This window comes from Polyodon spathula, chromosome 9 (assembly GCF_017654505.1).
Source record: "Polyodon spathula isolate WHYD16114869_AA chromosome 9, ASM1765450v1, whole genome shotgun sequence".
In the NCBI taxonomy this organism is placed as follows: Eukaryota; Metazoa; Chordata; class Actinopteri; order Acipenseriformes; family Polyodontidae; genus Polyodon; species Polyodon spathula.
Genome location: NC_054542.1, coordinates 29302408 through 29327871, shown reverse-complemented (window position 1 = coordinate 29327871; position 25464 = coordinate 29302408). Strand labels below are relative to the sequence as shown.

General features: G+C 36.7%; 1 protein-coding gene across 2 annotated transcripts; it reads left to right on the top strand.

The window, feature by feature from the left end:
* The first annotated feature begins 596 nt into the window (after positions 1-596).
* On the top strand, positions 597-25464 carry zgc:113276 (uncharacterized protein LOC553748 homolog). Of its 2 annotated transcripts, none has more exons than XM_041259115.1 (10): positions 597-738; positions 3402-3509; positions 7704-7876; positions 12004-12219; positions 16046-16349; positions 16818-16951; positions 19870-20109; positions 22910-23071; positions 23862-23951; positions 24768-25464. In XM_041259115.1, the coding sequence occupies exons 3-10, from the start codon at positions 7736-7738 to the stop codon at positions 24945-24947; spliced, it is 1467 nt and encodes a 488-aa protein (XP_041115049.1). In that variant the 5' UTR covers positions 597-738; positions 3402-3509; positions 7704-7735; the 3' UTR covers positions 24948-25464. The 2 variants fall into 2 exon arrangements, with proteins under 2 accessions (XP_041115049.1, XP_041115048.1); XM_041259114.1 differs by having other exon boundaries at positions 3309-3509.

Genomic DNA, 25464 nt, shown 5'->3' with positions numbered 1-25464 from the left:
CATTTATTTTGTCAGATGTACAGAATGTACAGTCTCTCAATGAACTGGAATACATCTTGAGTCACATAATGGAACTATATCATAATATATTAATATTATTGCTTAAAAAATTCTGAAGCGAGGTAGTTATAAAAGGCATGTGCAGCCAAAGGTGTCTGCCATTGTAATATCATACCTACACACCCTGGTCATCATTTTCTAACCCACCTCCCTTCAGAAGTTCAGCTTTTAGTGGAGTCTTGCTTGCCACAGTTTGGTACAGGTCATATTTTTAAACGGAAATTGAGGGAAAACAGCTGGTCACCAGTAGTGTAAATTGGGAGTATCAACCAAGTCATACAGTAATTTGCTGTCTATAGTATTGCTCCCCTGCAATTTGCATGTTGTTTATTTTTTACATGTATCTCCTATGGCTGGTTTAGACTGGTACTATTTGTAAGTACTGTATGTACTGTGTGGTTCAATCTATTTATAACCGGAACCCTCCCACCACTTGCGATTGCCACCTCAAGAATCCAATAAAGCCTGCTTCCAGAACCCCCCCCCCCCGAAGCTGCTCGAGTTACGGGAATATCTTTTCGGTGACAGCTGTCAGCTCAGCTGCACCCTCTTTTTTTTCCCTACAGTGGGTTTCTCCCAGGATTGCTTGTGTCTGGGTCTCCGTTTTGTAAAGTTAAGTTTCTATCTATTTTCCATTTCATATCCTTCCTGCTTCAGACCAAAATCTGCATCTTTCAGGTATATTGCTTTGATTGTTTTACTAGTTTACAAAGTAGAATTTAAAACACAAAAACAAGATCAAATGTAAACTCTTCTTGAAGGTGTTTAAACTTCTAACGTACATGAATTAAGTAGGGAGGCCATTTATAACCCAGCATTTATCATTTGTAGTAAAGCATAAGAATATTATTTTGAATTAGGACAAGGTTGTATTTTATTAATGTATTTTGACAGCACCATAGCTTTGAATAGCGTGTTCTTACCAAAGCTAATCTGACTACGCTATTAATACATTATTTGTCTTTTGTTATATTTCTGGCAGTTATAATTATACTATGTTCTACTGCATACTACATACAAAACCTGTGTTTGAATTACATTGTTGCCTTGAAGCATAAGTGGTCTAGTAAGTTTATTTTTTGTCATTCAGAACTTTTGACAAAATACACTGTATAGGGCCATTATCACAAAGCATTGCCCCATTTTTTTCTAAATTCAGAAAACAAGAACTATATTTCACACGATTATTATTTATTTTGAAGCGTTTTCATTATCAATAGTATAACTATATTGATTGAGTTATTAGCTCTACGGAAGCTTATAGCTGCCATGTACAGCAAAAAAAATAAAATAAATAAATACGTTATTACGGGATAATAATTATTATGTTGTAACAAAATAATGATTTTGTTACAATGTTATAATTATGTGAAAATTGAAACAGATACCACATTTTATCAGGCTTCAGAACATCATGCAGGCTAATACAATACTCACTAGCACAAGTAAAAAATCTGAAATCAGGAGAGACTGTCACACATGGCTAATGTAGTAAACACAATCTGATTCTGTTTTGGATTAAGCTTGAACCAAAATGATATTGTGGAATGTTTAGTGCATTTGGATGGAATTGTTATAAGCTTTGGAACACTTAGACTGTACTTGAAAAGTGTAAGACTCCATTGGCAAAAGCACCAATCTGATATATTATATGTGATGTTGTATTTATCGAAAGAAATTGAACACTCTATTTCATGGATACAGATTAATGCACTTGAAATGCGTTCAAGAACGATTTGCTGTCAGCCAGAATGATGTTCAGACACTAGGGAAAAACCAATGCAGGTAGAACTCGGAGCTCTTGCCAACAGCACTGCTGTCTGAAGCCTCAAATTCACTGTTGTGCTTTAACAAAGTCTAAAAATGGGCATTTCTAGTATGAATTCATTTTCCAGCATACATCACAGAGTCATATCTGTTTGAAAAAACAGCTAACATTTGGAATAAGTATGTTTTATGTGGGATTCATCAATAATAAAATCTACATTATTTCCCGTTAGACAATTTCCAGCTTATAATGAAAGCTGTTTTATCAATGAAGAATGTCTAGCCCCACTGTAATTGATCATTTTAATACTGCATGTATTTTACACATCTGCATCCAACATGAAAATGCCCTTACCGCATCTGTATATATTAGTTAATTAAGACTGGCTTTTCTGTGTAAAGAATGCCTTACCCAAAGACAATGGCACATGCTTTGTATATAATAGACTTATATCTCTTAGGTTTGTGGCAATGTGATTTACATACTTGCATTAAGTATTCAAAAAAGTCACCTGCATCAGTATATAAGGGTATAAGTGTTCATTAAGGGCATTGTTTATATATGCTAAATGTATTGCCCCAGGATAATTTCATATTTTCTATATAGCGAGAACTAATATCCACTAGAAAATATAGTCAAACATTTGGGGCAATATTATTTACATAATTTTATTGACTGTATACCACGACTGTATATAGTGGTTCATGTAGGCTGTCATTTACATATGAAGAACGCTTTGCCCCAGTATAATGCCAACTGTATAATACAGTTTGGACCAATATATCTTAGAAAAAATAGTTAAACTTTTGGAGCTATTTACATACTATTATTAACGACGTCACTCATGTGAAACTTAAAACTAATTCTTGAATACCAATGAAAGCTTATGTCTTTTGTGTTGGCAAAATATATATATATATATATATATATATATATATATATATATATATATATATATATATATATATATATATATATATATATATTTTAATTAAAAAAGTGTTTTAATGATTTTTATTTCTGCAAATGACAAGTAGTTTTGAATTGCTGTTTTCTAAGTGGTATAAACCACTTCAGGCCATGTGGTTCCTATGAATACATATGCACACCTGGGTGGTTAAAGGCCCTTGGCTTCGCCTCTGGTCTAATCACAACCCAGGCATACGTAAATTTCATGGGAACCACATGGCCCGAAATGATCTTACCTTACATAACTAAGTAATTATTTTGTTAAAACATAATAACTGTCGCATTTTACCAAGATCATTATTTTATTAAAACATAATAATTATCATGTAATAATGTAATAATTATTTAGTTCTAATGTTATATGAGCTTTTTTTTTTTTTGCTCTATATATCATCAACCTCTTATCATTTGGAACATGTTATACATTATCACATAAAAAAATATATTTTAAAAAGATGCTTGTGTTTGTTGTCTTGTCCTTTCAGTATTTATAGTTTCCCTTTTTCCTTAGAAGCTATTGTGATGTTGGATGTACTGATAGTAGGGGGAGGTCCACATGCCTTAACCCTGGCCACCCTCTTAAAGAACCCCTGCTTTCAAACAGGGTCCCCTCACTCCGAAGTATTAGATGGGATTGTGTTGAGTAAGAAAAAGTCTAACAACGGGAGAGCCAAGACTGCTGGAAAAAACAGAGCCAAACAAACCCAAGCAGGTGAGAGACTATTACAAATATTCCTTTTCTAAAACATGTGTCTTTAATTTACTCATCTCTAAATACAGCTTTTTGGGATAGATTCACAAAGATAGCCCAAATTGTCATTAGTGTAAATATTTTCTGTAACTCTAAAAAAACAGCCTGAGAAGTTTACCTGTGTTTTTTTTTTTTTATTTGGTTTTATTTTTGTGTGTGTAATACAATGTGCTACTAACAATTTGGAGTAAATAGCTTTGAGAATCTAGACATTCTGAAAAGGATAAAACACCCATTACAATCCTAAAATATGTTACCGGTACTATGAAAAATTATTTACAATACCAGCACCTGAATGACATAAATGTTTGCTTGTTGCAGTTTGATAACTTTATCTGTGGTCTTAAAATAATTTTTGGCTAGCTGCCATAGAACTAGCATATAAAACATATTCTGTACTATGGCAATAATATTATTATTAACCTGCTTGGAAACATCCTGCTCTCTGATTGGCTAGCTGCATTCCATCAGCCATAATCAATCCCACACAACCTTTCAACAGACACATCAGCTTTGATTCAAATTCCTCTGCCTCTTACCTGTCCTAATTCTATAACATTTAATATCTATAATTAGAAAACGATTCCGTGTCAATCAGCTTCCAGATCTAGCGGGCATTAATACCCAGTAGATGGCCACTGGATGTCACTGAATCACTTGCATATCAAATTTAAAATCAATCCGCACAAGTATTGGCTTTTTCATTTTGACTTGCTGTATTTTTAAGCATAGTTCACATCTATTGGACTAAATACTAAACAAAAACACAATTGGTCCAAATAAGAATTTGGATCCGTCAAAACCAGTCAATTAATACTATGAATCGACGAAAGCAACAACTCCTGTCAGCCTGAGCCAAACAGCTCAACTGCATCTTTCAACAATTACAAAGCGAGACATGGACAGTTCAGTAATATTGCTCCATAAGTACCCCGACAAGTAAAAAAATCTATTTGTTTAATAAAGTTTTTTTTTTTTTTTTTTTTGCTTTGTTTTCCTCTAATTATGTATGTGACCCTTAATGATATTTTTTTGGACTTGTGACAGATCAAGTGCCCTGCTTGTAAATAGTGTTGGTGTTTATGTGTTTTTGTGAACAGACTACCTGGGAGCTAGAACAAAGACAAGGTAGAGTGTTTTGAGCGACTTCTAAAAGCATATGTGACCGGAAAACAGCTTAGCTGTCCAATATAGTTTAGAACTGAAACGTTTAGTTAGCACTCCTGGAAGGATTTAGGTTTTGTTTTTGTTTATTTTGTTTTGTGTTTAAAACAAACATACAGGCCTTTTTTTTTTTTTTTACATCACTGATTTATAAAGTGAATTCAAGTTTTATCAGATTTATCTGTGTAGTTCATTAAAGTTTAAAAATGTATGTCCATGAATGAAATAGTAAATTAACAAGTAAGAGATAATTGATATATAGAAATTATTTACTTAGACATTTTAATCAGTATTTATTATATTTATGAATAAACTAATGTACATTTATAAAAAAAAAAAACAACACTTTTAACAAATGTTTATTTTTCACTGGAACTATTTTATTTTGCGTAGTGATATTTACCGTTATTGGAAAGATTTTATTGCTGTGTTAATTTAAAAAGTAAATAAATCTAATAATTTTATAATAGCATTAAGACACACTGGGGGATGGGTAAATATGATATAACAGCATACTTAAGGGTTCAAGGCACTTGGCTTTGCATCGTGCCTTAAAACACCTCAAGTGTGCGGTTATATCATGTTGACATATTTGTGTCTCAAAGAAATAATCAACTTAATTTAACTGGAAAAAAATATTGATGATGACTGTTGTATCTTTCTGGCTTCAAAACATGCCAAAGAAAAGTTGGCATAAAACATTTGTTACAGATACAATCGCAGCACTCTATACAAGTGCATATGTATGCATTATGAAACAAAAACACATTGAAAATGGGGGAAAAAACGTCACATTATCAGCCCAGCTATTAAAAGTGGAGATATCAAAAACAGAAGCCAAGAAACCACTTGGTCAACCTTGCCCAGCACAAAGCAAATAGATACAATTGTAAACCAATAGGGGACAAGGTTGTCCCAGTTGTTTGTCCTAACTTGGCTTGTGTTTTCATGCAAGTTTGATCCACTTTTATTGTGCCTGAAAAACACAAGCCAATTTATCAGAAACAATTGGGACAACATTGGCCCCCATCGGTTTTACAGTTGCGTCTATTTGCTTTGTGCTGGGCAAGGTTGCACCAGTGGTTTCTTGAAACTTGTCTTGTGTTTTTGATACCTCCACTTTAAATGGCTGGGCACTTTTGATAACTTGGCTTTTTTTACATTTGAAATGTGTTTTTGTTTCAGACATCACTTCTGTTTTCACTTATTGGATAATAACACACACTCACACACACATTACAGGAATAGCGAAATTGTTCAAACTATACTAAGGCAATGTATTGCCGTTGGATAGGGTAAATGCAAATAGTAGCCTAGTCTGTTGAAAGGATTAAGATGTTAATCTGTGTAGCATAGCTGTTATGTAGTTGCAATGAATGTATGACTAGTTAGGGTTCAAATTCTGCCATATGTATAAATATTATGTTGAGAGGAACGGCATTTCCTCACACCAAGTTATCAGCGAAGCATGAGAACTTCCAGACTCTTCTTACAGCAAGGATAGTTTATGCATTTTCAGGGTATTGGTGCAGCAAAAGTAAATCAGCCTAAAACACCATTTCACTTTTAATTTGTAGTTCCCAACACTTTTAGGTGAAATGTAGGAAAAAGGTAAATAGCTGTCATACAGTAAAAGAAATACTTTTTTTACAAAAAAACCCCAGGCATCCGAGTTTAATGACAATTAACTTGTTTTGTCAACATGGAAATATGCTAGTGAACGCAGTTATTGTGACGTCTATATCATTTATATGAAATGATTTATTTCTATTTTAAAATGGAACATTTGCCTGCTATATATATATATATATATATATATATATATATATATATGAAAGAAAGGTCTGATATATGTGAGATTTGAACCTATAACCTTCAGTTTTCAAGTGTGTTGTGTTATACTGTCAGTGCTGCACGATTAGTTAAGACAAGCAGCATTTTGAAAAATGAAGTCGGCCACTGAGAATTCGCAGGACTCATCTCAAACAAAAACACATTGGAAATCTGAAAACGCCAAGTTTTCAAACGTGCCCAGCCATTTAAAGCAAAGCCTAGTGGGGCTCACTAGTGGTGCATCTGGTAAAGGCGCTCCACATAGAGCGCAGGATATGCCCTATAGCCTGGAGGTCAGCAATTCAAGTCCAGGCTATTCCACTGCCAGCTGTTGACGGGAGCTGCCAGGGGGCCAGGGTGTCCACAACTCACAGACAACCAGCAGCCCTTGTGGTCTGGCCGGGTCCCTGTGGGCCTGTAAGCTGCCCAGAGCTGTGTTGTCCTCCCACGCTGCACCTGTGAGGTGGCTGCATGGTGGACCTGCAGTGTGTAAAAAAAGCAGCTGGCAAACAGCACACGCTATGGAGGACAGCATGTGTTAGTCTTCACAGCTCCCAAATCAGTGTGGGGGTGGTAGCTGTGAGCTAAGCCTAAAAATAATTGGCAATTCCAAATTGCAGAGAAAATGATCAAAACAATTGGCAACTACTAAATTAAAAAAAAATAAAGAAAAAACCAAGCCAAGTTTCAAGCAAATAGGCACAACTGTAAAAGTAGTGGAGGTCAAGGTTGCCCCAGTTGTTTCTACTAACTTAGCTTGTGGTTTTCAGGCAAAATAAAAGCAGATCAAATTTACATTTATTATGTGTTTTTGTTTCATATACATATGTGTGGATCCTTTTTTGGATAAAAGTTTATTTTTATTTTTTTGCCTGCGATGCGTGCGACTAGTTCATTTTAAAATTTCAATAAATCATTTAATAAACATGATTCAGATGTCAAAATTGTCAAAAAGTATTGACTTTTCTACATTTTTTCTACATTTCACCCTAGAGTGTTTGGAACTAGTGAAATGGTGCTTTTGGCTGATTTACTTTTGCTGTGCCAATACCCTGAAAACACGTAAACCGTCAATAGAGAGTCTGGCAGTTCTTGCTGATAACTTGGCATGAGGAACTACTGTTGCTCTCAATACTTACACCATCTGGAAAAAAATAGGTCAAGAAGATGAACCAACGGCACACAAGGATATGCCATCGTGCCCCCCTTTGAGTATAAAAGTCATTGATCTTTACGGAGAGTGGATGACATTATGGGAGAAACAGTTTGCAGCTTTGAATATACCTCATCTTCGCTCCCATACCCTGGTCCACACTGACCCCTTGAACAAGGTGAGGACAACTTTATTTTCTACTTTTTTAACGTGAAGCTCCAAGTTAGGACAATTCAAATCTGTGACCAGTTAGAATGTTAAGAGTCCATGGGGCTCCAACAGTGAAGGCCTGATGATCTACAGAAGGCAGTCATTTTATTTATTTATTTAGTTAAATTTGTATAGACATGAATGGGATACAACAGCAATAGAAGACAAAGGTTACTGACTCCCCTGAACAGCAGTTCCACTGTTAGTATACAGTAAAAATCCCTATAACAGGGGATGTCATAAAGTAGGGATTATGTGGAAATGTTTTAACCTGTAGTTCACAAAACTATGGAAACTTTTAACTTCCCTAAAAAATGATCTACATCAGGAAGATTGATGCCCATCAGTCATTATTAATGCCCGTCAGGCAGTGTGGTCCAGTGGTTAAAGTCCATAGTTTATAAACAGAAGGTCACTGGTTCAAATCCCACTACGTTAGGGTGTATGACGGTGACTCACTGAGTAACGTACTGGGACAAGTTCAGTGAATTGGAGGAACCTGGGATATTGTATGATGAGACGTATATTACATTTACATTTTGTGTATGTGATATCGTGAATGAAAATTTGAGTCCAATAGAATTACGAAGGTTATCTTAATCATTAACAATTTAGGTTCCAAGGTGACTTACTGAGATTGTAAACATTCATTACACACAATGTGGTCTAGTGTTCCTCTAATTAATTGTCACATGCTCAGGGTCACATAATGAGAGCTAGGATTTGAACCAGGGACCTCCTGTTTTATGACCCACTGTTCCGCGAAAAGAAATTGGTGTTGTTTAATTTCAACTTCAAAGGCATTTTTCTCTCTTTTGAAAAAAAAAAAAAGTAATTTAAAATAACCCCCACACTGAGTCTTGGATGTCAGAACCTCAAACCGAGTAATAATTTAAATATATAGGTATATATATATATATATATATATATATATATATATATATATATATATATATATATATATATATATATATATATATATATATATATATATACTAGCCCACGACACCTCAAGATGGCTCAACTGTGATTCTGGTGTCCCAATATCACCCCCCTCCATCCCCCACTCAGCTCACCCTAGCTTACTTACCTGTACATCAGCGTGGCTTTCTTTCTATTGTGCTTGAGATCCCCATCCAGAATCTTTCTGTCTCAACCACAGCCAGTTGCTGCTTCTTTCTGCTGTTCAGATAAGTTCTTCACTGTGCGATGTAACTCTTGGCCACTGAACCCGACGTCTCTGAAATCCTTGACAACCCACCTCCACTGGGTAAATTCGGACTCTCCATCCTCGCTGTTCTGCTTTAGCAGCTAGTTGAGCAAGTTTCTTCCTCTCATACGCCTCATCTACAGCATCTTCCCATGGCACTATTAACTCTACCAGATGAACAAGGCATGCTGATCCAAACCACAAGACAATGTCTGTCGAAGTTTGGTGGTGGCAATCTCAAGTGGAAAAATAAGCCATTGACCAACATTTGCCAGCATCTTCCAGTCTCTAGCAGCTTCCAGTTGTCATGAGCGAGGCTTGATTTTAACACCTTTTCTTGGTGGTTGCTCTCCTGGATGGAGGAATATTGCCTTTTGTGTGTAAAGCTTTGATGGAACTGGTGTCAACTTATTGTCTTCCAGTGCTAAGGCCAAACATCGCAGCACCTGGTCATGGCACCAAGTAAACCGTCTTTGGCTAAGACCCACCTTATATCCTGTCAAAAGGTGCCTTAATGTTGGAAGTAATGAACACAAAGGACATGAGGAATCATCACCCACCCAGAGGTTTAGGTTCTGTGGTGATGGGAGAACATAATATGCTTACCTGATGGGGAAACTGATCCTGCTCTGTTCCATTGTCCATAGGTCTTGCCAGCCGATCTTGTGTTGTTCCACACTTTCCCATCTCATCCATTCTCCCTGCTTGGCCTGGGAAACGGCCTTTACACACCTGATCTTCTCCTCCTGCTTTTGCACCTCATTGACTACCAGCTTCCTCCGTTGAGCCGGGGTTGCCTTGTGCCATGTAGGAGGAGCTGAACAGACACCAAAACCCCCTTTTCCATGCTGAACTTGCCCCATAATATCACTGATTCAAAGGGCAGCCTTAGCATCTTCCATAGCTTTCTTTGCAGTCCATTTTCTTCCAGTTTTCAACACAGGTGCTGCCTCCCTTACGCATTTGTCAAGTGAATCGACTAATGTCATTTCCAGTCAGACTTTGGCACACTTAAATTCCTCAGTTAGAGCAGAAATTGATAGCTGCAGTAGTCCTTTACCATAAAGTTCCACTTTGCTGAGGCAGCGTGGAACTCCCAACCATTTCCTGACGTCTGAACTGATTAAAGCTTCCAGCTTCTCAACTGTTGTCAAGGAAACCACGTACACAGTCAGTGGCCACAGCAGTCTTGGCAGTAGACCAAACTGAAAGCACCAGAGTTTTAGTTTGCCTGGTAAAGCGCTGCTGTCTATGCTCTTCAACCCTTCACTGCTTGTTGTCTAACTTCTCCCACACGAACTGTGTCCTTTAGATCCCCCTCGTACCATATCCCTAGACTTTTCACTGGCTTCTCAGATACTGTTGGTATTGCCTCACCATTAATGTAGAACCCTTTATCTACTACTTTACCTTTAATTATAGAGATGCTCCTTGATTTGGTGGGCTTGAATTGCATTCGTTCCCATTCAATGTTATTGGTTAATTTGCCCAATAACCGATTAGTGCAGGCTACTGTTGTAGTCATTGTTGTCATGTCATCCATGTATGCTTGAATTGGTGGTAGTCACATTCCAGAAGCCAAGCGCTCTCCTCCTACTACTCATTTTGATGTCCTTATAATTACTTCCATTGCCATGGTAAAAGCCAGTGGAGAAATGGTACATCCTGCCATTACTCCAACTTCTAGGCATTGCCATGTACTGCTGAATTCTGAAATTGAAAAACTTAATTGCAAATATCGAAAGTAGGTTTTTGCTAAATTTGTTATTGTCATCGGTATGTGGAAAAAATCAAATGCTGCCCAAAGAAGTTCATGTGGCACTGAACCATACGCATTAGCCAAATCCAGGAATGTCACATGGAGTTCCTTCCTCTCCTTTTTTGCTGATTGAATTTTTTGCCAGATTACTCTGATGTGTTCTAAGCATCCTGGGAAACCTGGAATGCCTGCTTTTTGTACTGAAATGTCAATGAAGCAGTTCTTTAATAGGTAAGTTGATAATTTCTGAGCAATAATGCTGAAGAAAATCTTGCCTTCTATGTTTAATAGGGAAATAGGATGAAACTGACCAATGCTTGTAGAATCCTTTTCTTTTGGTATAAAGACTCCACCTGCTCAGCGCCATGCTCTTGTTACAACCTGTTTTTCCCATGCCACTTTCATCAATTTCCACAGGATTCGTAGAACTCCAGAAGCACTCTTGTATACTCTGTATGGAACTCCATTAGGCCCTGGAGATGATGATGCCCTTGCTTTTTTCACAGCTTGCTCTACTTCTTTCCACTTAGCTGCACAGTCCTCCATTTGGTATTTGGGTGGATTGATAGGTAGACCATCTGAAGGAATTGACATAGGCTCCTGCCTTTTTGAATCTGTATGTGTTTCCTCCAAATATCTCTCCAGCTCAAACTTAGATGATTTTAGTGTGCCATTTTTCTCACTGGTGAATATCTTCTTTACAAATGTGAATGGATATTTATAAAAGTTAATTCTTGAATGCTCTTTCTTTTTGTAGCGTTTCCGTAGGCGTTCAACTCTATGCAATGTTGCAAGCTTATCTTTTATGACCCTTTGTAACAGATGGAGTCCCTCCTTCTGACTTTGTTCTGCTTTTTTCCATATATATATATATATATATATATATATATATATATATATATATATATATATATATACACAGATACGACATTGAATTCCCTAACCTGTTCACACTTAAGGGACAACATAAAAGTGTTTGTTGTGTTGATAAAAATGTTTGCTTTAAACCATTGTAAAAATTATATATATATATCCTTTTACTCCATGATCTGTATCTTTCCACTGCTGTATTTATAAAAAAATGTCAAAATTAATGAGATCAATTTAATGTGATTTAATTTCACAGAAAGCTCTGCAGGAATTTGTTATTGAGCATGAGCGCACAGGGGAATTACACTGTTTGCCCGAACACATTTACATTCAAGATGAAAACGCCTTTTTCAATGACAACCGCCTGGGCAAGAAGGACAAGAAAAAGCTCTCTGCTAATAGTAGCCTGCGGAAGAGCCTTTATTTCAGCCTCCCAGGCACAAAGCTCAGTATGGACTTCTTCATGGAGCAGGTTTGACTGGATGCTTGCTGGGTGTGAGCACGTTGCCATGGCATCAGCTGGAACAGAGTGTTGCACCCCCAAATAATCTCACTACTCTGCTATGCCCTTTCTAAAAGCATGCATGTAAAAGGTAGGTTGTTTCGCATGGATTCCTAAACACCTAAAATATACTATTTGTGCAGATATATCTGTGATCTCTTGTGTATATGTGCGTATAACTACTCTACAACAGGTAATGATGGACCAACAACTAGAAAAACCAGCCAAATGTGGCAAACCCTTGGCTACCTTTCACATGACTGATTAATGTTAAACAAGATTACCAGATCTGACAAACATTGATAGAGCAGGGGTGAAAAAAAAAGTCTGGACCAAAATATAACAATTTACATAGGCCAAAATAAAACTTACATATGTAAGAAAACTACTTACCTCAAGTTAATAAGCTGTTCAACTGTTCAGCATCTTTGAAAGTTGGCAGAGAAAGAAACTTTTTCTCTTAAAACTGATATATATATATATATATATATATATATATATATATATATATATATATATATATATATATATATATATATTGAATGGGAGAGACAGTCAAATAATTGTTATTTTCACAACTGTAATAATATTAATAATGATAATAATCAAAATATAAAAGGGGAGTATAAAGCTGTTTTTCACAACTTTATCCATAATAATTCAAAGTTTAGATAATTGTTTTCTAAACCCATCTGCGGTCTGTACTGGTGGATTCCAGAACATTATTCTTCAAGACAAATTCTTGGCACATCCAATTAAACGTTAAGATGTTATACTCTGTGGAAAAATGATACACCGTCTGTCATCAACACAAGTCCTGTAATTGAGTAACGCTTTCAGGTTAAACCACGGAACAGCACTTTCTACTGTACCTCATAAATTAAGATTCAGTTTCTTCTGTGGTACTGCAGCTGTAACTGCATGATATATATTCTTCCCTCTGATTATTGCTTTTCTAACATGCAAGGTCTTGCCTTTGAAATATTAATCATAAACAAACCACTGTGTGGAAAAAAAAAACCAAATACATTTCTTCTACCACATTTGTATCTGTTCCATTAATCCAGCCTGTAAGAATCTGCTGGCTGAATGTTACATAAAGATTAACTGTAGCTAATACAGTACTGTGACAGGGTAGCCGAGGGTAATGACATATCCAGATCAGACAGCTGACAGATAACACAAACAGGTACTGCTGTGAAAGTGCTCTGGTGCGCCATTTGTATTGCACATAAATAAAATTAATATTTAAACAGAAAACACTGCTCAAAGAGCAAAATAAAAAAGGCAAACAAAACAAATCACAAGCACATAAAAACAAAACAATACCTTGGTCAGGCTGGGCAATTGCCTTCACTGATCCTGTAGCCTACTCTAGTTTAATTTTTAGTTTTGTTTTTTATTTTGATAGTCTCACTCTCACTCTCCCTTCTCGCTCTCACCCTCCTGTCTCACTCTCTCTCGCTCTCACTCTCCTGTCTCACTCCCACTCTCGGTTTCACTCTCACTCTCACTGTCCTGTCTCAGTCCCGCTCTCACTCACTCTCGATCTCACTCTCACTCACCCTCCTGTCTCACTCTCCCTCCCTCCCTCTCACTCTCCTGTCTCACCCCCACTCTCGGTTTCACTCTCACTGCCCTGTCTCAGTCCCACTCTCACTCACTCTCGCTCTCACTCTCACCCTCCTGTCTCACTCTCTCTCACTCTCACTCTCCTGTCTCACTCCCACTCTCGGTTTCACTCTCACTCTCACTGTCCTGTCTCAGTCCCGCTCTCACTCACTCTTGCTCTCACTCTCACCCTCCTGTCTCACTCTCTCTCACTCTCACTCTCCTGTCTCACTCCCACTCTCGGTTTCACTCTCACTCTCACTGTCCTGTCTCAGTCCCGCTCTCACTCACTCTTACTTTCACTCTCACTCTCACTCTCACTCTCACTCTCACTCTCCTGTCTCGCTCTCGCTCTCACACACATTCCTCCTCTGAACACTGAAAGCTGCTGGCTTGTATACTGGTAACTAGCAATTAATTAATCAATGAATTCATCTGGAGATGGGTTTCAAATATTTGTGTGGTCGACGGCAACTCTGTTTATAATTAAGCCACTGGCAACCACACATTTTCACAAGATGTCTGGCAGAGACGAACTGCCAACAATCGCCCCTGCCAGACCACAGCCAAACCATACATTTCTAAATAACACAAGACACATTTAAACCATACATTACCAAAACATACTCATTTTGGTTAAACAGAAAACACTACAGTATTTTCAAATACTTTTTATATACCACTACGACTACTACTACTACTACTACTACTACTAATAATAATAATAATAATAATAATAATAATAATAATAATAATAATAATAAAAAACTCAAGACATTTAAATCAGCAGGACTTTGCCCTGCCCCCTCTCATATGTGCATGGCTTTTCCTCTGCCTTGCCACAAGTACCTATACCATTTCTCTATAATTATCATTTGTAATTCTTTGGAAATTACCCAGATAGTATAATTAATTGACAGCCATCCTGTCACCCATGTTTTTTTCTGTCCTACTGGACAGTGATTAGGGGAACTTTCTCAACAAGCTGGAAGGAGAGACTTTCACTGCCAGCCTGCAAACCTAACTAACAAAGGTTCTGGTTCAAAATGGTTTGATTTTGGTCTGCTGCCGTGAAAGTTTGAGTTTGTTGTGCTGTTAATAAGTTTCAGCTATATCTCCTTTTATGCCAGTTTCCAAAGTGAGTAAATGGATATTAATATAATTGAAATATATGTGGTAGGGTAAGTCAATTGTTAAAACATATATTAGACCGAAACAAACCAAGCTCAAGGTTTAATTAAATATTTATTTTAGATAGCCATAGTAAATAATGGTATTTTTCTTTATATGTAGAAAAACAGTGTTATACATTAAACAATATAACCCACAATATTTAGTGTTCTAATAATAGCAAATAAATGCTTAAGATAAATAAAAAGATAGCCTCCTGGAATACAAAACCCACAATAAAACTTCATGTAAAAAATGCAATATACATTCAACTGCTCCTAAAAATCCAAACTACATTATAAATACACACATTTCATTTTCAGGCTGCTTCTGAGCAAAAGTGACATTATAAACTACTTAGTTAATATTAGTATTAAAACAAACTCATTGAACAACAAGCATACCGAATTCCTACATGACATGTAAAAAGCCTTTTCCAAAATCCGAAATACAAACTACCACCCCCATTAAAATACCTAAAACTCATTCATTGTACAATGTAATCCGTAAAAGCATGGTTGCTCAGACACTGCAAAATCTTTCAGGAAAATAGTTTTCAGCAATTACACTTAAAAGCATGCGGCAGTATTTGTATAAACTACAAACCCAGACTGTCAGAAACGGTGGACTGCCTCAATGGAGGTGAATGACAACTAATAAATCATACCTGCCAGCAAATGTGTAAATAAAATTACTGCCAGCATGGAAAGTTATCAGCCCATAACATTATATTGAAATCTATGTTTCAGGGTTTTTCATGAATTACTCCTATCATTAACCAATACAGTATTTTGACTCACTTCATGGATATGTATGTCTTGCTCAAGGCCAGTTAATTGGAATAAATTTTTTCCATGCACAGTATGTCTTTGACCTGTATTTTACATTATTGAGTAACTTGTTGGCAAATTGCCCACTCCATAATAAATGTCTGAAGTGGGAAATGTGTCCACAGTGGAAAATCACAACAGCTTTACACAACAGGTATGACATTGGGCTGTTCTGTCTTGAGCAGGTCCAGAAATACCATCTGGAAAGCATTCTTGTCAGAAGTACTGTGGATAGAATCATCCCAGTCCTAGAACCCCCCACTGATGTGTTGCAAAACCAATGTGACCACAAAAGGGCACTGTACTTTAAAGTGGTATTGCAGAGTGGAGAGACTATTGAGTCAAGACAGGTCGTTATGGCAACAGGACCCACAAGAACACAAATGGCAAACATTCCATCCTGGGTTACTGCAATCAGTGAGAGTTACCCAGAGGAGCGGCTACAGCATACTGCGCAGTTAATGCATCTTCACGATGTCCATCAGCAAAGTAAGTCAATGGGTGTGACGTTGGACACTTACTGGTAAAAGCGCACATTCTGTCCATATGTAATTTCCATGGAACTTTCATAAAGATTGCATTATTATGAGTAAATTAAGTTAGTGTATGAGATATTTTATCATGAACAGACACAGTCAATATTCAAAATAAGGGCTGAATGCATCATCAGTTAATAGGTTACTTCAGAAGAACTGAATTGAACACAGTGTTGTAGGAAATCAGATGTTTGTGATGAGCAGTAATTGTTTTTGGAATTAAAGTACTTAATTAATGTTTGTGTACATCAGCAGGCTAATTCGTGAAGTCGTTAAAATTAGCTATACTGTAGTATTTCCACATATTATGACTTGCTGCTTAAAAACTAACAAACCTAAACATACCAAAACTGGGACTGTTAACTAACATGAAACCCTTGGTAATTAACAAACAAGCGGTACACAATATCTTCCTTTTTAGACCAACCACATGTATGCCAGAAAGGGGATCGGCTGATGGTGGTAGGAGGAGGCCTGACGAGTGCTCACATCATCTCCTTTGCCTTACAGCAAGGGGCCAGTCAAGTCACTTGGGTTATGAGAAAACATTTGCAGGTATGGACTGAACAGAAATATGTTTGATTATTTCCACTAATATTGATCTTGTTGAAGAGTAAGTAGCTCGGTTCAGAAAAATATAGTTTTACATGTCCCCACATGTTGCTACAACTGTTTAAATAACATGCCTGCAATTTATCTTTTCATTTGTGCAGTTTCCATGCGTGTCTTTTTTTTATCTTGAGACATTTGCTCGAGAAAAATGTCTTGCGCAAAATGCTTTTTCGGGTTTCTATTAGCTCCAGTTATTTTACTCAAGTAAACATCGCTTTTCACCCGACGTTATGCAATTGAAGGGGAAAGTTGGGGTTGATATGTAAATTAGCTATGCGTAAAGTTCTTGTGCTGTTTTGCAGATGGCTCGAGAACTGGTACACGAGAGAGTCTAAGCTACGATTTCTAAATAACTCATGCCTGGTTGTTTAATAATATGTTTTACTGCTCTTGCCCAAATTATTTTTCAAATGTCATTAGTAGGTTGTCATGTCGTTAGTAGTGATTACTGTTTGAACTAATTTATTTTACTCATTAATTAAAAATTAACTTGGAGGTATAAAATTAAACTGGCTAACAGGTATTGCAGATCACCATGGCTGAAAACTGGCAGAGACGTTGTATATATTTCCCTTTCATCCAGGCATATAGCACATAGGGCATCAGGTAATGTTGCATATACTGCTTCCCTGGCTTATGAAACCCTATCTGTCCCGACGACTAACAGCTGTTGAGGAAGCATTCAACACCATGCTTGGGCAAATACGGGTAGTGGGCACTTGAAAGGGATGTGGCAGATACTGATGAAACAGACTGAAGTGCAGCATGAGTTTATTCCCAAAATTGCCACTGGCTGCTGTATCCTGCACAAACTCTTGTCAATAACAACATGAGATGTTCAGGAATCAGTGGCTGTCTGTGAGACAGAAAGGGAAGGTTACCTAAGTCGCCAGTTTCAATTGGACAGCAGCGATCTGAGAAGTTTCATACTGTCAGAGATTCTCTCCTTTATTTTAAGTTGTGCTCGATTTACTGTTGTGTTAAATATCAGTGATGCAAACAAATAAAATACAATCATTATATTCATTTACAGTTTTATGTGGTCAGTTCTGAGAGGGCATCAACAACTTGTTGGTATATATGTTTGTTGCTCTCGTGACATCCAGTTCATCAACTATATTTATTAAGGTGGAGGGCGGAAACGCGTTGTCTTTGGACATAGCTGGGATCAAAAAAAAGCACAGCACTTAATTCAATTAAAGACATTTAAGCAGCTCACTTGTTCTTCATGATTAAGCAAGGATATTCTCAAACAGCTGTTTTAATAATATAAGTGTACACCACTCTTCATGGTATGTTTGTAAGTGGTTTTATACAGAACTGTAAACCTATACAGCATGTCAGGACAGACACAAACAGCAATAAAAAAGCTGCCTGCATTATCATTAAGGTGAAATACACCACTGCTAACCATAAAACCACCCACTTGCTGCTGTCTTGGAACCCACAGTAACAACTGACCTGTTCCCTTGTAATATTTAGATCTGTGTCACATACAGATAACAAGTTAATTTGCATTTTCACATGAAATGCGGGTTTCCATGTGAAAATGGACGTGGATTTCCTGTGTTTTTCGTCATTTACACAAGTAAGTGAGATTTACCGTATCCCTCTCTTTGGCAATTTTTTTTCAGCCATAAGCCTGATTCACACAAGTAACTCTCTCAAATGTGCACACGTTAACATCCTGACAACTTTTTACACTTAAACTTTAATGATTGTTTCAAAGCTCTTTTCAAAATGTCCGCTCTAGTGCGCTGATAGTGTAAGGATTACTGCCCACACTGTCAAACAGGTAGCAAAACAATAACAATCCATGATTTGGTATGGAATAGAAAAGCCATTCTCTTCTTACAGTGATTTAGAGGACCAATCTCAAACCCCGGTACCACTAGCGCGGACATTTGGAAAAGAGCTTTGAAACAGACTTTAAAGTTATAAGTGTAAAAAGCTATCAGGATGTTAACAATGAAAATAAAAATGACATGTACCTGTACTTTATTTAAACTGTAGCTACACGTGGGAACATATAACGCTATATTTTTCGGAACTCCGCTACTTTATTAACTTACTCTTTCAAGGTAGCTCTCAGTTTGCATACCATACTACCAGGTAGTCATGTCAGCAGTGTCAGCAGGGTCAAAGCATGTCACTGGCTGTAAGACATGTCAGTCATTAGAGGAACCAGCTGTTAGGTAAATAAAATACAGCTCGAGAAGTGAAAAATATAAATAGTTATCAAACATAGGACTGTTAATAATGAATAAGAACAGATACATTGAGAACACTTTATTATTCAAAAGCAAGAACCACAAAAAGAACATGTGTTGTCTTTATTAAAGCAAAATGCAACTGAAAACATGATTATGCTAGTAATATAACACAAGGGTTACCAAACTGTGTTGGCATTTTGATTTTGATCCACTTTTGTGAGAGAGGTTGTTTGTTTGTACCAGTAGAAACATTACTGCTTTCATTATGTTTAGTGTCATTTGGGAGAAAACATTTAGTATGTGCTGCGGCCCTTCTGAAACCATCCTCGGACCCCAGTTTGAGAGCCACTGATATAACATTCTCCAAACATGGCACTAGGGTGATTTATTAATCAATGAATTCTTGATTTATTACAAATTACCAACTTGGTTAATGAATTTATACCCCTGAACCACATTTAAAGCAATAAAGGAGAATGGGTATACTGTATGTTTGTTTATATATATATATATATATATATATATATATAATATATATATAATATATATATATACATATATAAGCCAGTACCCAGTTTTGTACAGCGACAAAGTAACTGAAACCAACAGCTTCTGAAGTGGTGTTTAAATGTTTCTAATATTTTGCAGTTGAAGCAGTTTGATGTTGGGGACATTGAAACTCTAGTTGGACGGTACAACCACGTTGAGCATGGCATTAAGCTAGATGGGCTGGCTTATCTCCGTCAGTTCTACAATGAGAGAAGCTTGCAGAAACGCCTGCTTATGATACGCCAAGCCAGAAAAGGAGGAGCAGTAACACCTGAGGCCTATCAACAGCTGCAGCCCTTCATCAGCAGTGGCAATCTGATTGTTAAAACATACTGTCAGGTAAGAGGATGTAAAATCTGCTAATTGCTTCTGTTGGTTGTAGTCAAACTAACTCCTCTCTCTCTCTCTCTCTCTCTCTCTCTCATATATATATATATATATATATATATATATATATATATATATATATATATATATATATATATATGACAGTAGCTTTATTAACTATTATAATTTACTTGACTGATTCATAAAACAAATATGAACTTCAAACCTTGGCTCATAGTGGAAAACTAAAGTCCCCTCTGGCATTATAACTATAGCTATAGTCCATAACTTTAGTTATAGTTTCCCGCTATGAGCCTCCTCTCCAGTATGTATGTATGTATGTATATATATCTATATAATCTTTATTTTATATAGCGCCTTTCATAGTGACCCACCATCACAAAGTGATTTACAAAATGTAGTAACAACAAGAAAATCCATCCTCTCTCTCTAAATTAAGAGAAATGCATAATACAAGCTAAACAGTAAAAAACAAACACAAGAAAACAAACAAAACAATGCATAATACATTATATACAGGGGAAAGTGCAGATTACATGAAATTGTTGCATCAACACAGCAGGTAATAGCAGATATGAGGCTTAAAGAGCATTGAAAACAAAAGAGAACAGGTGGGTCTTGAGAGCTCCAGCTCCAGCAGCAGAGTGTCTTCAAACACCAATACTGGGGCACTGTAGCACTGTTTTAGTGTCTCCACTTCCAGAAGCTCCTTTTATTATTCTTTGGAGGTCTCTTGGAAAAGTACCGACAAGTTCTATGACATTAACTTACAAGAACTGTCAAGTGTGGAATACTTTCGGCTTAGTACAAGTTGAAATGGCTGCAAGCAGAGTACATATTAATTTAAGCAATGAACATTTGTAATACCAATAATTAATAATGATAAAAGGGACATGAGTTAAGTTACATAGACCCTGTTCACACGATTGTGCTGGCCCAGGGCCGCCGCAACTCTATGCAACCCTGCAAATGTTCACACTGTTAATTTGCAGTTTAAGGTGCCTTTGCGCCTTTCACATATGAGACTGAAAAGCAGGTCTAAAATGTGGTGAATTGATTTTTTTTTTTTTTCTGGCCTGCACTCAGAATGGAAGAGCTACCAGGATATACAGTAATCCTTGATTTGTTGCAGATGTTGCTTCTTCTTCTTTTTTTTTTTACAATGCAGCACAGTAGCAATTGTATGGTATATATTCTTTATGTATTATTGACTATTTTGACTTTAATGTTATGGTGCATCAACAATCTTAATATTTGTGGATGAGAGCAGTGTTTTATATGTGTGTAAAAGCAAGCAGCTAAAATAAATTGTCGGCATTTTAACGTAAAGACACTCACTTCTGTAGCTATGTGTATTGTTGCGTGCAAAATAAACAATGGCAGCTGAATATGGCAAATCGCCACATTCATGGCCCTGCCTTTTCTTTTTTGGAGTGTTCACATATGAGAAAAGGCAGCCCTTAAATCACAAGTGTGAATGAGGTCAAAGTCATCCTTCAGCTCATTCGTTTTACAGTGAAGGAACAGTGTAGTGAAACTTGATCCTTTGTTGTCAACCCTTTTTGCACTAGGGCTAGAGAAAAACTGTACTATTATCAACATAGTTGACAATGATTATAGTTTCATTTAGAATGACTGTGGATTTATCAGGTGAACCATGTTATAAAAGGCAGTTTGTACACATATTTTTTCACCAGTGGCGATGTCATGGCAAATTTTTGATACTCCAAGAAATATCTTTTCTTCAGCCATTGTTTATTGAAGGCACGCAAGGGAAACTGTTCCTAATTGGTCAGTTCCCCAGCTGTCGTGTGACAAAATCGCAAAGAAGACACCAATCTTATTTTTTTTCACATTGCTTTGCTTCAGAGTCGCCCCGTCTCATTGCAGGCAGTGTGAACGTCATGTATCAAAAATACAAGTTTTATTTTATTTTTGTGTCGTGGTGCAGTGTTTGGTACAACACATTTGTTTGTGTGTGGAGACCTTAAGAAAGCTATACAGAATATTCTAGAATTTGATAAAATGAAACTATTGCATATATTGACACAGTGTGGTATGCAAGCGCCTGTATACACTTGTTTGGTTAAATTATATATATATATATATATATATATATATATAGATATATATATATATATATATATATATATATGATATATGCATGGTATACGTACGTCATACAAAAAACCAATATGCATGCAGTATGTGGTTTTTCTGGGTTTTGTTAATTGTTGTTATAACAATTTACAATTGTGCAAATTCTGTGACCTCGCCATTATAAAGGTATTAAACTACATATTGGTTTGTTTGTTTAAATATGTATTAGGTTGAAACAAATACATGAGGGACACTGGTACCATTATAGTTTTATAATACAGACATAATAAAAAATGACAGCAAGTTAGAGCTTGATTCAGTCAGGATACAATAAAATTAAAAGGGTGCATCCAGGTATGACATTTGACTTAACATGGTTTGGCATTTAGCCTTGCCTTTTAAGACACAGTGTAGCCTTAGGTAAGTAGGTAGTTTGATTATCCGTTCTTTTGTATATTATTGATACCGTAGGACAGAAAATTTGATATTCAAATTTCAGGTTTGAATTGATTTGCTTTTGCCTTTTGACATTAGTAATGTGAGAAAGTAATGTGGGTGAGATGTGTGTTATGGAGCAAGGAATGCAGCTCCAACCATTTTAGCTCTGCACATTCCTGTAAATGTGTAAATACTAACTCCTCTGCCAGAGATAATGATTATTTAACTGGTTGTTTTGAAATGTTTGCTTTAGGTATCTGAAGCCAAGTGGTCTTACAAAGATCAGGAGTGGGCCGTCTCTCTAAGTACCAGTGAATGCTGGAGGGGTGACAGAATCTGGCTGGCAACCGGCTGTAAACTTGACGTCACCCAGGATTCTTTACTGTCTGATGTCATTAAAGAGTTCCCAATCCAGGTACTAGAGCTTCCCTGCAGTATGCAGTACTATTAAGAGTTCTGTTGGGTTTCTCTTTGGGAATCTTTTTCCTTTTTTTTGGTCTGCTTCTATACTTTAAATTGTAATTTGATTTATTTTTGTATTATACTACTGTTAGATTTAAAACTATTGCGACAAGATATAGCTTAAAAAATGCTGTGTAAGAAATAATTCGTATTTAATATTTGAATATTGACAAGTAAGTAGACATCATTGTTTGTGCATGCCAACTATTACAGCAAAATATGCTAATTGATTACTGTGCTTGGGTAGAAAAAGGACTACCTGCAAGCCTTTTCAGTTATTTTAATGTACCTTGATCGTTTTACCCTACCCTTCAGGGCCTTCTTTCCTATCACTAACCAACCAGCTCCTTTTCTTATTGACTGACATGGTTTATTGCCAGTAACATTTTCTGACCCCAAAGCAAGAGTGTACCTACAGTGTACATACAGCAACATATACAGGTGCCCTGTGTCACTTCTGAAGGCTAAATACATGGTACCTGCTGAATATGCTTGGTTGTATAGTCATTAGTGTTCTATTTACTGCAAACACCACCAGCACGTCACAGGTTAGACAATGTACAATAACAAAATAAACAAAACAGGATAAAGAGACAGTCATTTATTGTAAAAAAATATATATGTTTTTGGAAAACCTCTGGTACAGACCTGTAGTTCACCAGTTTGGAGGATCGAGTGTGCGTGTCGTGTGTGTGTGTGTGTGTGTGGTGTTGTGTGTTTAACCATTCTGCTTCTCCTTCTAGATTTTAGATGGCTGGCCTTCAATCTCTGAAAATCTTCAATGGGCTCCTGGCTGTGACCTCTATTTAATGGGGCAATATTCAGCACTTCAGGTTTGGTTTGGTGTCTTGCATTCTTGCATTGTAATTTCTAGTCTTATGAGTGTACACATTTCAGGATCAGAAACCTTCTGAGATCATCAAAAAAAGTCCTGAGAGACAGCACCACAAGTTGTTTTATACAGAGAGCAAATGTTATTATGATTATTCTACAAACATGCAGGATTATTCCCACAGCAGTGGCAAGTTTATCAAATGCTTTTAATTAGAGGATTTTTGACGTCTCATGAAACGTGGCTTTAGATTGATATAAAGCCTTGGTGAACTGAAAAATAATTTTCTTGAAGACTCATAGAGTGAAGGACTGTAACCCTCTTACAGCTTTTAAATAGACACAGAATGAGCTCAGGCTTACTGTGCACATTCATGTGTGGGTCTGTTTAAATAACTGTCACTTCTGTAAAAGATGCTGCAGTTGTGTGAACCTCTCAGCCAGATCCTCATTCAAGATGAGTGAGTGGTTTATTTATTTCTATGCTTCCTATTTATTTTCAGAAGGGAAGTTGCACTGACTCTAAAGCTTAGGGGTTGATTTGATCAACCTCCACCCTGTTGTATATTCTACACATTTTACAGCACTGGGGAATAACCCTGGATGTTGTCAACCATCTGTCCTGGGATTACCCAAAGAAATAAGGGAATGCAATCCAGGTAACTTCCCCAGTACTGTAAAATGCTTTTAAAAAGCAGTTGTGGTTTATCCTGGCAGGAAAAAGGTTAATCAGATCAATCCCTTTATACAGCTGGACCAATCAATAAGAAATGAATGATACTATGGCTTATTATGTTCTTATTGTTTGGGTTGTACAGATTGGACCTCATGCAGTCAACCTGGCTGGGGGACAAGCTGCGAGCGCCCGGATTGCCAAGGCCATCCATTGTAAACACAGAGAGCCGGGTGAAGAATGTACTGCCCTGGACACAACACAGGCTAAACAGACTCAGACAGAGGCATACATTCAGCAGATGCATGGGCTGATGTGGCTTTGATTTCATAACAGTGTTCCATCTATAAAAAAAAAAAAGATAAATAGCCACCCTCCAGTAAAAGGCCAATAAACTTTAATTTGAAATGAGGTCACTTCAATCATAATTTTCCGAATATCTGTCCATTGTAAACATCATAGTTTCAACCAGGGCCCATTATTATACTGTGTATTTTTATAAACCTTTTTTTTTTCCTTAACAGTTTAACAATGACTCTTCTTCTGTTAAAAGTGTGTAAACCTGTGCTATCTCTTGTAAAAATGTTGTCGACAGCAGCAATGGGAAGACCCTGGTCAACACCCTAGAGACGTGTCTCCCACTTTAGGACGATGTTCTATTTTTCAGGCAACACTAGGGCAACGTTTTCAATGCCAGCCAATCAGTTGCACATGATAATAAAATGTTGATGTAGACACATGATTTGGAAGTGAAGCAAATGGATTATTTTACTTTTATTGGCTTGAGAAATAATTACATATAAGAAAATAAAAGGTTCCTGTGGAGGCCATCTGTTACTTTA